We start from the raw sequence: 12,020 nt of genomic DNA on the forward strand, positions 1-12,020 counted from the left end.
GAAGGACTTTGGTCATCACTTCTGTCTATGTTCACCCAACTGCTGTAATGTAATAGTCTGTTGCATTATCAAAACCCATAAAAGCCTGTTTTTTTTGTATCGAAGGCACCTTGAAGAGCGATGCTTCCCTTCTTAGAACACTGAGAGGTTTGCTAATCGGTGTGTTAACCAAATTGTTAAGAAAGGGGGGGTCGAGTTACTATAACGACCAATATCAGGCAGCCTGGATGGATGGATGTTTCCTTCCTGCCTCAGGTACTTTGTAGCATCCATTCTGATCACTGGCAGGCCACCAAAGCAGCAAATTCACTGTCATTGATTAGGCATAACTTATAGAAGGTGGAGGACCGCCTTTATCATGTAGAAGAGCAAGATTTTGATTAAATATCTCAGTACATCAAGCACCTTCAGGTACTGCTGCCATTCTGCTGTAGTTTATATTGGTTTATGTCAGACTTGGCTGAGCTGCTCTCACCAATAAGGTGTTTCAACCTAAATCTCACCAGTAACTGCCTCATGTCTAAAGGTTTTGTCAGACAGTTATTTGCATCCTCACTGGACAAGAGCAATGTCCTTTTTTCCCTAAACCACAAGTATGGTGACTTAGCATGACCGATGCTCCTTATTAATATTTTGTGTGTGTGGTGTGTAGGCCATTGCTCTGGATCTGGTTCATGGCAGTGAAAGGAAACGTCAGTGTCAGAGCAAAGCCTTATGGGATTGCCTGTCTGCGCCACATGTTGTGCTGCTAACATCTGAACTGACAGTGAACGAGCGGTAAATTCATGAAGGACGTAGGGGTAGATGAAACACCCTGCTTTGGTTCACAGCTTTCTCATGACCCATGTCAGATTTTGTGATTTTTAATAAACAGTATGGCACACAAAAGCAGCGCATTAAAATCAAACTAGTATTGCTTTAATAGCTAATCTGGTTCATCTGTCCACATTGGTGTCAGTATCCGGTCGTGATGGGAGAGATGCACTGTTACATGCATTTTCTTCTTTTGTTCAGAAATAGAGGTCAGGCCCTTAGAGGATTGGGATTCGCAGCAATACAGCGTCTGGATCTAAATGTTAGGCATCTGCAGCAACCTTTATTGTAAGAGTCATGAGAGAGATGAGACCCTGAACCCCACAGTGGGTGGGATAATTTTGTAGTGTCTGCCGCGTACTGCTTTGACGCAGTTCCTATTAGCTCTAAAAGGCCATATTTGCTACAGTTTTTGCTCAATATTCTATAATAAAACTCAAAATATATCTTTATATATCTAACTGCCTCTGGTGCAGATCAAAGTAAACTTTAAGAATAGTGCCGGTACTCTTAGTCTGATGATTTCTCTAGTGCTCTACTAAGAAAACCCTAATAACTCTCTAATTTAAAAATTAGGAAACATTTAGTTTTTTTCCTAATGTAATTTTTTAGGTCGCACTCGCAATTGAAGATGTCCCATTAAACTTTCTCCATCTTCCGTTGTTTGGGTGGATTTGCTATATTTGAGATGGAAGCTGCTCAGGGAGGGCTAGTTTTTTTCTGTTCCTAGGAACTGGGTGTAGGTGAGAGAATCTGCCCGGACTCCCGTCTGACTCTTCCTCTCTAAGAATAGACCCATGTCATCCCTGCGGGGCAGTGCGATGCTCCGGTTCCACTGAGGCTCGTTGATATCCAGGAGCTGACGCACATGCCGGGAGATGTCCTGCAGGGGGCACGCAAAGAGAAAGACGGCATGTCTAACATCCTACAGATCACATTGGGATGCGTTGATCTCCATTTTCCGCAATACATATACAGTGGTACCTCAGTTCTCGAACTCATTAGAACTCGAATTTCTTAAAAGTCAAACCAACCAGTTCGGAAGAAAATTACCTAGTCGGAGCAAGACACATTGTTTTTTTTTTTTTTTAACTTTACACATTGGATACATTTATTTTCTTACTTTACAAATTACTGTTTTGATAAATGTCCTTAGATGTGTTTAGTACAATGTATGCTCTTCTTGTTTCATCCGGTTCATTTTGTGTTTAAATGCTAAAAAAAAAAAACATATTTAGGTGTAATTTTTTGGGGCCGGGAACCAATTAATTGGCTTTCCATTATTTCTTATGGGGAAAATTCGATCAGAACCCGAACTTTTTAGGATTCGATCCGGAGTTCTGAACGGATTAATTTCGAGTTCTGAGGTACCACTGTACAAACATAAAGCTATTTTAATTTATTCCAAGATCATCTGCAACTTCACAACTTATACAACATATTACTTCTTTCCTCACAACAATTTTATAAGTTTTATCAAAATTAACATGTCTTTTTTTTGCTTACCTTCATATGTTCAAAATCAGTTATGCTCAGTCTAGGAAGATAATGACAGTTGACATAGAGGAGTTTTTTACCATCGATGAAATTCTCAATAAAACACAGCTGTAAGAAAAGAATAAAACACGGTTTATATCAAGATTGACGAATCCTCTGGCTCCATTTAATGCTGTGATTGGTTTCTAACAAACTGTAATAATTCTTAATTTGTCCGGAACAATGCGAATACACTACAAACTACCGACATATTACAAGTACGTGTGGGATAATTCAGTAAAATTAACACTGCAGTTGAACCTTTGAACATTCAGCTAATCAGTTCAGTTTGAGGGCATTTGGTGTCAAAAAAGCTCATTATAAGTCATAAATTCCCCTCCAGAAAGAAATGTCGAGAAACTTACAGGCCAAATCTTCCTGACACTAATTTATTGGCAACACACGCAGAAATGAAGATCGATTTGTCTAGAAATGCACAGGTGTCATGTTTGACGGCTGTACCTTGTACTGCGGGTAACCCAGGGATTCGATCCATGTGGCCACGTCCTCGCAGCTCCAGTGCAGGAAGGCTGCCATCTTGCCTCGTGTACCCGTTTCCACGGGCACTGCTGCCATAGCAACACCCTGAGCCAAGCAATGAACTGCAGTACTAGTTAGACAATTTAAGCATCTGTGTGAATATATTTATATATCTGAAAATATATAATACATCTTTTATTACAAGAGTAAAAATAACCGTTTTCATAAAATCAAAGCGTATCCCTCAATGAAACAAATAGAACATATTAAAAATACAATAAAAAGTAATAGGTAATATACTTTTTCATCACACTGCTGCAATTGTTAAGATAGTCTCAGCTTTACTATTTCCAAATATGCTGAATCGAAGAGTATAAGTGATCTCCGCTGAGTTACATAGGGCTCAGCATCGAGTACATTTTTCTGTACATTTTGGGGAGAATTTCGGAATTTTGAATGGGTAGTCGTGTATGCTTTCGAAATGTAATTAAACTAATAAAGGACCTGAAGACAAGCTATTGGGGATTATGCATCACATTACAGACTACATGTGCAGCGTGTCGCACGCCGTGCTGCCGCAAAGGACATGCTTTTGTAAACAGAGAAAAAATCCGCCCAGTTTCGTTTCATTACGGAAGTGCGCGGCGCTTCGGCTTCGCTACTAACTTATGATGTAGCTGCGCTGTGTCGAGCTCGTCCGAATCCCGTCTTCCTTCCTCTCTTCTGGATCGCGGCTGCTAGTCGTGTTCACTTCGGCCAGATTTACACTGGTAAGCGCGACATCCCCCGGCAAGGGCTGTGTGACCGCAAAGCGCCGCTCCGTTTCCTGTAAACATTCAGGGGAAACCAGACGGAGCAGATGATGTACAGGCTGCGAGTTGCCAGATGTGCGTTTTTTTTTTTTTGCAATCTGGACCTACTGGACTCTCAGACACGCAGTCCACTTATATTAAGCGGCTGATTTACTTAGGCACCGTGTTGTAATGCAAATGTATGATTTAGCATAACTTAGACCGACGTACGGTACTATAGCCGTCGGGGTCCTCAATCCGCATTTCGCCGTTTTCTTTAATCGAAGAGCTGCCAATGCATGCAGATCTTAAACAGAAAGCTGAACAAAAGGCCTGCAGTCCTTCAGCAGCTTTTTTTTTTTTACAATGCCTTTTTACAGTCTACCATTTGCACAAATTTTATTAACCGTGAACAGGTAGTTATAGTAACTTGTATATTTTGGAGGATTTCCGGATGACTAACAGTTGAAACGTATTTACTATAGGTTGAAATATAAATTATGCAAACGATAGACACGAAAGTTAACTGCAGTGCAGATGAATCGGTGCAGTTTCAAGTTCTAAAGGGAAATGAGGGCCATCGTAACGCAGCGTTCATGTAACTCCCTGCTTACGCATGTTTATTCCTGCGGGAGGGTGAATACGGCTGGCCGGCGGCAGCCCCTCACCTTAGCGCCGCGTTTAACAGTGTATCGCCGTGTGAATTTCAGTCCCATGTATGTTACGTTTAGTATAAACCACACTCTACATTTCACCTTCTTCCAGAGATGGAGTCAACCTCTGAACTACAGTCCAGATTGTCTTCCCTGTCCGTGTCATCTTTCCCAGGAATAACATCGAAAAACTGCGAGAACAGCGACCAGGACCGGTAACTACTTAATTATATTCCAACATTTTATCATTATATACCTTCAAACACTGAACGGAACGATTGTTATTGATGGCCATGCGCCCGGAATGGGGTTTGATGTCAGTTTAAGAGATTTAACCTAGAATGTATCATGCTGTTTTTCACGGACTTAGAGTTGTGTTACTACTTGCTTGTGATTCCTCATTTTTGCTAGGTTCTGATCACAAATGAGGGACGTCTCGATGTAATTGCGAGTTGTGTTTCCAAAACTCAATGCTTTTCCTTACTGCCCGCCAACAGGCTCCGGAGTACAGACCTCTCCCAGCGGCCGCACGTCCCGGTCGGCACCCCGCCTTCTGATCGCGGAAAAGACGTTGCTGCGTCTCCCTCCCCCTCCGAGGTAAGCATGCTCTCTGTTAGGTCGGCGTCGACCGATAATTCTCCCTTTATATAGTGATTGCTCCAAGAGCAATACCAGTTAGTGATGGGATTTATGGCTCTTTGAGGGGATCCGGATCTTGGCGATCCGTTCCTTTCAAAGAGCCGTTCAAGAGAACGGCTCTTTTGGCTCTTTTTAAATATTTAGTCAGTTTTAAGAAGCCAGCTTGGGGGCATCTCAGTTTATCCTGGAAATAATCACTGGGAGGAATGATGAGGTGAGATTTGTAGTCAAATAATTAAAACTCAGATATCACACACCAATATCTGAGTTTGAATTATTCTGAAATATTGATTATTACCTCATTTGTCATGTGTGGACTATATTCCATATGGTTGCACAACATCCCTCTGCTTAGACAGTGACATCACTATTTTGGATTTACCTTTAGTACAAAGTGTGTGTATGTGTAAAGCTACGTTGACTTATGTTATTCATACAATACCTACTCACAAATAAACATCAAAAACAAAGCCGGCTGCAATGAATTTCTGTGCAAAACAGCTTTTACTACAAACACTTCCACACAATGTGGAAGTGAAGGATGCGTGCACAACTATCATCATGCTGTTAGGCAGTAGCACCCCTGCGCTGGGTGCGCCCCTCCCCCTATAACTGTTCTGTCTCGCGGAGGAGCTAATTTGTGTGCATCTGTGTGAAACACGCATAGGAAAAAAAGAACGACAGAAAGAACGGCTCCCCTCCAGCCGCGACTCGGCTCTCATCGTTCATGTTTATGAGCCGTTCAAAAGAATCGGTTCGTTCGCGAACGTCACAACTCTAATACCAGTACAGAGGGCATAGGGAATCACGGACGCTGACCATCCGGGTCTGAATAGTTTAAAATACGGTTAAATACTGAATCCAGTGTGAATAACAGATTTTCTAGGTTAAATCTCGAGACAAGTCTATCCACACATGCACACGCATTTACATGTATGAAAAAGTTTTATTTCCTTGTACAGTCTGTATGGTTTGCAAACTAATATACATTTATTTTTTATCATAGGTATTTTATTGCTCCGATGCTGTAATATGGAGCTTATCTTGTCTGTAAAAGGTTTTAGGAAGTTAAAACACACACGGCAGCATGTTTTTTTATTGGTCCAAGAGACGGGACCGCTGTTCTTTGCATCAATTAAAGGTTGAGGTTTCTGGACTGCTTTTTAGTTTTAAACTATCAACAGAGAGCGGCATACTTTAGGTTCGACCTACCGACCTGTTTTAGCTAATAAGAAATGACCAATCTCCAATAAAAGGGCATAGAGGAGAGAGTCTGATGTTTGGGGGAGGGGGGCAGCTTAATAATTGAAACGCTAAGGTCTATTTTTTTTTGGGGGAGGTGGGGGGGGGGGGAGGATGAAGGCATATTGGGATATTGTGGGTACATGTTCCCCGGTCCCCCCGGGTTCCTATGCAACTGTCCAATAGTCTCTTTGCAGCCATGAATGTAATTTATTTTTCAGTAATGAGAATAAAATGTAATGCACATGGTTATTTAGTAACTTGATTCTTTACTGGGGTATCATAAACAGCAAATTCACCGTCAATTTGCCATTAGTTCACATTTAGATAAGTTTAATCAGAGACCTGGAGCACAAGGAAACTCCAGAATACAGAATATCGTCTAATACAAGGGGCATCTGGCTGGCAGCTCATGCAGAGTGTGGTGTTTTCAGCCAGCTGGCTGATGACGACTTGTTAGTCAGCAATAGGGATGCCTTGTAATCCACTTACAAATATCAGTATTTAGGAGGCAAGCAAAAAATTGCACGTGGCAAAGAAAAATTTTGAAGATGCACCACACGTCAGTTCAGCTGAGCTATTATAATTATGGTGGAGTTTTTTTTTTTAACTGATTTGCAGGAAAAACAAATGAAAATTTTTATAGGCATTTGAAAATGAAATTGTGCTATACAGAGTCAAACCATATGTTGTTTAATGTGTCGATTTCCTATTAATCCAGATTGAGTTTCTTCTATAATACTGTCCAAGCAATCTTATTTTTTTTAAATAATGTTTCCATAATTTTATATACATTACTGAGAAGGGTGCCAACTATATAAATTAGTAAGATCTTTTTTGGTTTAGGAATTAAGGTAGGAGTACCCTGAGTCATAGGTTAAAGAGCCACTTTTTAAATACTTTCTATAAAAACAGTAATGAAAAAGGGAGACAGTCGCTCAGGAAACCTTCTGTTCATTTTTCAGATCCTCAGTTGTGCTCATTACCTCCTCTGGAGTAACTGTATCATCACACACTCCTCTTACTTTCAGATATAGCATTGCATTGGGAAACTGAATTTAAAAAGGAGGTAGTTAATGCCTAAGAGTACCGGGATCTATAGAGGTCGCTGTGAAATTTGGCACAGTAGTGGGAGATTTCTTGAGGATCTTTCTTGAGCTTATTGTTGATGCACAGTAGATCAATAGACAAAGTTAGAGAATTACTTTGTACAAGCCTGTGAAGAATATGAGGAACTTAATTTACGCTCTTCCAGCAATCTGCTTCTGGGCTTGTCTTTATTTTCGCAAATAAGAATAAGGCTTTACATTTTGCATTGTGCCTAAGCCTTCTGGTGTTTATAGAGATTAATGAACAACAGAAACAAAACGTTACTTTACTGAAAACACAGACACACACAAATATAAACGGAAACAAGATAACCAAAAACATGCCTGAACTGACTGTTACCACAACCCCCAAATAATAGTAAGTTTGAAAAAGGACTTTTGTGGTAGATAACTTGGCCTAAGTATGTCAATTTGGTTATTTTATTGTAGGCTAATCTTAAATGTCATTTATATGTATAGATTTATCTTTTTATTATTATGATTATTATTTTTTTGCATAGGAACCTCAGCCTTCTGTCCATCCATTCTGCATGGGAGTTTTACTTACAGAAAAATGTTCTGAGGGCAGAAGTAAAAATGATTGGTTCAAGGTGATAACCAATCAGATTGTAAAGGAGGTGTGTCCTAGCAACAGGAGGAGGCGAGACCAAGATATCTGATTGATATCTCCCCGAACCGATCATTTTTCCTTCTGCCCTCCTTGAGCTCAAAGGTAGATGCATGAAACTTCCCATGTCTCTAATGAGCGTGTGTGTGTGTGTGTGTTTGCAGCATATGCTGGACACAGCTGAGGGCGACCCGGAAGTGCTTCACAGCAATGGTAAAGAGCAGCCCAGTGAGGAAAAACAAGGTGGGCCCCGCTACTGTACACCAACGCCCCACTCTCTGTTTCCGTCCTGCTCTTTTAGACCAGCACACTTGTTTCTTAGGAAGACAGCGTCACCTATTGTTAGTCTCTCAATCTGTCATTATTAACATTGTGGTTCACAGTCCTGGCCCTGCTGGCTGTGATGACAGGCCCCTTTTGAGTCAGAGCTTAATTCATTCTGTCAGATATTTTAATTAGCAGTGGAGGGATTAGATGAACCTTGAAGCTGTCCAGATATTAGCGCCTTTGCAGTGTGCCTTTATCAAGCAGCTTGTGCTCCACAATACAGACAGTTTGGGGTGTTGCAACTCCTGAAGGTGTGTTTGTGTGTGTGTTTGCACTGCGTCTTGGAACAAACCCCATCCTTACTCTCGCCTCCATAGCCCCGATGCCACCGATGAACCCACCTTCCACCTGGACATCCCCGGCGTTGAAGGAGCTGAAGGCGAAGCTGCAGCAAGAGAAGGACTGTGTGGTGACCATCTACCGCGGCGACGTGATGACCGTCAGAGTACCCACGGTGCCAGAGGGCAAGCGCATCTGCTGGGAGTTCGCCACCGACGGCTACGACATTGGCTTCGGCATCTACTTCGACTGGACGCCGGTCACCACCCGTAACATCACCGTGCAGATCAGCGAGTCTAGTGATGATGAGGATGAGGAAGATGAGCTTGAAGGTCAGCGGCCGCCTTCTTCCTCTTCTGTTTGTTCCCTTTCACTTCTGATGCAAATTATCATCAGCCATTGATTTAGGACCATATTTTAACTACCTATATTAATCAGAGGTGTAGTTCAGTCCAGAAAGTAAAAATCCAGGCCAAGATTTTGTTTCAACCAACCACTTGAGTACTTTGTGACTGTGACTTTATAATCAAGACTGGTTGGTTGAAACAAAATCTTGGCCTGGATTTTTACTTTCTGGACTGAACTATCCACCTCTGATATTAATCTTACAGTTTTCCTGGTGGTGAATAATGCAGGAAATTCTAACACTGTATCCATCCACGTAGGTTTACATGTTTTGTCAGCACCGCATAAAACATAATCATTGTTTCTAGACCAGTCCAGCAAAACAAATGAGGATGGGATTTCCCAAGTGTAACTGGGAGAATCTAATGGAGCTGAGGAACGTCCTGAGAGCCAGTGCTGGTCTGGTTCCCTGGACTGAATTCTGCTATTCCAGTAAAACCTGATGCTTGTTCACAGATTTCATGTACAATATAAATATAAAATATTTATATTTATATTAATATCAATATGAAATTACAATGATAAATACCATGTTTATTCCTGAACCAGCACCCCTTTGAAAATGGAATTATTTATGCGTCAGTTTGGTACATGATTATATAATTTATAGAGCTGCAGGGACCACTACAATAAGAGAAGGCTGTTTTGCATGCTTGCCAGAATATAATTGTAGCTGACATATTGTATAATCAATCTGATCTGAATACGGGGTCTGTACTGTCAAACAGTATGGCTTGTAAGTCTGGCCCAGTCTGTTCCAGGCAGATGGTCTGCTTTGCATCAGTCTGAAAGGGGTAAGAATTGTCCCGGAAGAGCTGAGAGATTAAGGGGTTAAATAAACATTGCTGTGAAGTCCTTTGTGCATTTAGGGCTAAATATCCAGGCCAGACGGAGAAGCATCTCCTTAGCTGTTCATCTTTTGGTCTGCTGGGCTAAACACAGTCTGGTTTAGTGACCTGTACCATTTAAATACCGTGTTTCTTTGGGGACTTTAACCTCCGCCAGCATATTTCCATTCCCTTAAAATACTTTTGCAATGAGTGAAAAGAATCTGTTAAAGACTAAGTTATGAAAATGGTATTACACTTTCCATTAAAACACTGTCAAATGATTCTAAATATTTGGTTCCCTCCTTTCCTTGTCACGATAGGACGTTACTACAGACACTTCAGTAATAAACCAGGCTTAATCCTCACTGTTGGATGAGGCATTTGACTTGTACGACTGGATTTCAGGATGTTCATTTGAATATATATCAGCTTATGTGAAAACTAAATCATTTTATCAGGCAGTTTTTGCATGTTTAACCTTTTGTGGCCACAGCTCTTCCCCTGCCCTCCAGGCCCCACCCACTCCATAGTTTTCTGTTTTTTTTTTTCCGTCTGGGTCACAGGGCCTGTGAGACCAGGTGACGTAGAAAAGGGGTCCAAATCGGCAGCCAGCTCTACCCTCGGAGAGATCCTACCCGTGTACCGGCAGGACAGCCACCTGGCCGTGCAAGCAGGCAGTCATGAGTACCCTGGTGACGGAACGTACCTCCTGAAGTTTGACAACTCCTACTCATTGTGGAGGAACAAGACTCTGTACTACAGAGTGTACTACAGTGCCTGAGAATCACATCAGTCACCACAGATGAATGTATAGCCCAAGAGACTTCAGAGATATCTATTTTTGATTCTATATATTGTACGCTAGGGTTCATGGATAGGTGCGTTTGATATGTTGTGGAAATCAAATGTTGTGGTTTTGCGTTTCTGGGGGAGAGACTTTGATCAGAAGCATTGTAGTGCATTTTTAAAGAGTCTTTGTGTACGTCCAATGTATTAATTATTGTTTTATATGCTGTCTAATGTGATGATTTCCACTCTATATGGTCTTTATACCAATTCATTCAACATTGCCCAGACAACCGTCTGGCTACGCAAATACTAAAAGAGGTGTGTTTAGGATTTAAAAGTTTTGTTGTTATTTTAGTACAAGTACTGAGTACAATGAGATACTTACTTGTATCTTTCCTATAGACTGGGTAATTCAACACTGTAACAAGAGTAACATAGGACAAACTTAGGTAGGATAACCACTTAGGTGAATTCAAGGAGGTTTATTAGGAAATTTTGAACATGTAAGGCTTTGTGTTTGGGGAACAAAGACGATCAAATAAAATGACTTGTGTACACTGCATTCCCCTTCATTCTGGTTATCCAGATTGTTCTGGAACAGCACACTTTTGTTCACGTTTTTATATTTCTGTTTATTTACACATTTTGTTGGGATATTAGGCCTTGGGGGAACCATTCTGTCCTGTTCAGACACAGATTGCAGAAAGTTTGTGCCCTGGCACATAAACCCTGTAATAGTTAATAGTTGAGTATTTTGAACGATGATCACTGTAATTCGATATTTCAGGCATTCAGCGCTATTGTGTTATTACAAAAGTTCAAAATACAGCATTTCAATGGCTTTAACCAGCGTCTTTGACAGGCAAAGGATAGGCGTCTCTCTTCGTAACGGGTAGTTTGGCAGTACGTTCAATATTGACACAGGCCATGCCTTCATTTGGTGTATATAAAGAGCTTGTTTCACTAATAAATGCAGGCTGTGGGAGAAAGAGGTATAATTTGGCCGTCACGAGAAAAGAAAGAAACGGCAAATCACGTACTAATCACTAAAATCATAACTGAGCAGATCCTGCAGTATAACTGCTAATGCAGGCGACGGATTCATGTATCTGCTGCTGGTCTGACGTCACTCTACGCTTGTAATCGTTGCTGTCGTGATGTTAATTTAGAACAGTATGTAGCACCACGATTTATTCGCAAACGTTTTGTAGGATCTGTTTGATTTCAATGCTTTGGTGCCTGTTTACAAAGAAATCTGTATGTTCTGCTGCTACCTATACGGGGGGAACCCGAAGCTTTCTGTGTTAACTGTGCGATGTCTTTTTCCAGTCTTGTACCCATGAGCAGTTTGTTCAATAAACAAAGGCCTTTGGTTTAATTTAAATAATCTGTCGCATGCTTGCTTTTCTCCGGACCGATGACAGGGGTAGTGCATGGGGCGTAGTTATTTCTGCAATTCAAGCCCATGTTCCTTATAAATAATAAACTGCTTTACTCCGGAGTGCGTTCGAGACCTAAAC

The 12,020-nt window shown here is 41.2% G+C and overlaps 2 protein-coding genes across 6 annotated transcripts; one reads left to right on the forward strand and one right to left on the reverse strand.

Annotated features, from left to right (window-relative positions):
* Positions 1-847: 847 nt before the first annotated feature.
* On the reverse strand, positions 848-4,387 carry LOC111852472 (sterile alpha motif domain-containing protein 15). Of its 3 annotated transcripts, none has more exons than XM_023828450.2 (5): positions 4,289-4,387; positions 3,496-3,655; positions 2,812-2,915; positions 2,320-2,418; positions 848-1,696 (listed from the first exon to the last, which is right to left on the reverse strand). In XM_023828450.2, exons 1-5 carry the CDS (start codon positions 4,334-4,336, stop codon positions 1,523-1,525), a joined length of 585 nt encoding a protein of 194 aa, XP_023684218.1. In that variant the 5' UTR covers positions 4,337-4,387; the 3' UTR covers positions 848-1,522. The 3 variants fall into 3 exon arrangements, with proteins under 3 accessions (XP_023684218.1, XP_023684216.1, XP_023684217.1); XM_023828448.2 differs by having other exon boundaries at positions 2,812-2,951; XM_023828449.2 differs by lacking the exon at positions 4,289-4,387 and adding an exon at positions 3,852-3,974 and having other exon boundaries at positions 2,812-2,951.
* Positions 3,469-11,887, forward strand: tmed8 (transmembrane p24 trafficking protein 8). Of its 3 annotated transcripts, none has more exons than XM_023828444.2 (6): positions 3,469-3,599; positions 4,386-4,488; positions 4,771-4,870; positions 8,035-8,113; positions 8,515-8,808; positions 10,275-11,887. In XM_023828444.2, the coding sequence occupies exons 2-6, from the start codon at positions 4,388-4,390 to the stop codon at positions 10,490-10,492; spliced, it is 792 nt and encodes a 263-aa protein (XP_023684212.1). In that variant the 5' UTR covers positions 3,469-3,599; positions 4,386-4,387; the 3' UTR covers positions 10,493-11,887. The 3 variants fall into 3 exon arrangements, with proteins under 3 accessions (XP_023684212.1, XP_023684213.1, XP_023684214.1); XM_023828445.2 differs by having other exon boundaries at positions 3,589-3,716; XM_023828446.2 differs by lacking the exon at positions 3,469-3,599 and adding an exon at positions 3,911-4,036.
* The last annotated feature ends 133 nt before the right edge of the window (positions 11,888-12,020 follow it).

This window comes from Paramormyrops kingsleyae, chromosome 14 (genome assembly GCF_048594095.1).
Source record: "Paramormyrops kingsleyae isolate MSU_618 chromosome 14, PKINGS_0.4, whole genome shotgun sequence".
Lineage (NCBI taxonomy): Eukaryota > Metazoa > Chordata > Actinopteri > Osteoglossiformes > Mormyridae > Paramormyrops > Paramormyrops kingsleyae.

Bases quoted from the DNA above. Each gene is read 5' to 3' on its own strand.
- LOC111852472 (XM_023828448.2), bottom strand. From the start codon at position 4,336: ATGGGACTGAAATTCACACGGCGATACACTGTTAAACGCGGCGCTAAG. The intron at 2,952-3,495 runs GTTAGTAGCGAA...CTAGTACTGCAG, and splicing joins ACAGCGCAGCTACATCATAA to TTCATTGCTTGGCTCAGGGT. The intron at 2,419-2,811 runs GTACAGCCGTCA...CTTTTCTTACAG, and splicing joins TGGGTTACCCGCAGTACAAG to CTGTGTTTTATTGAGAATTT.
- tmed8 (XM_023828444.2), top strand. From the start codon at position 4,388: ATGGAGTCAACCTCTGAACTACAGTCCAGATTGTCTTCCCTGTCCGTG. The intron at 4,489-4,770 runs GTAACTACTTAA...GCCCGCCAACAG, and splicing joins GAGAACAGCGACCAGGACCG to GCTCCGGAGTACAGACCTCT. The intron at 8,809-10,274 runs GTCAGCGGCCGC...TCTGGGTCACAG, and splicing joins TGAGGAAGATGAGCTTGAAG to GGCCTGTGAGACCAGGTGAC.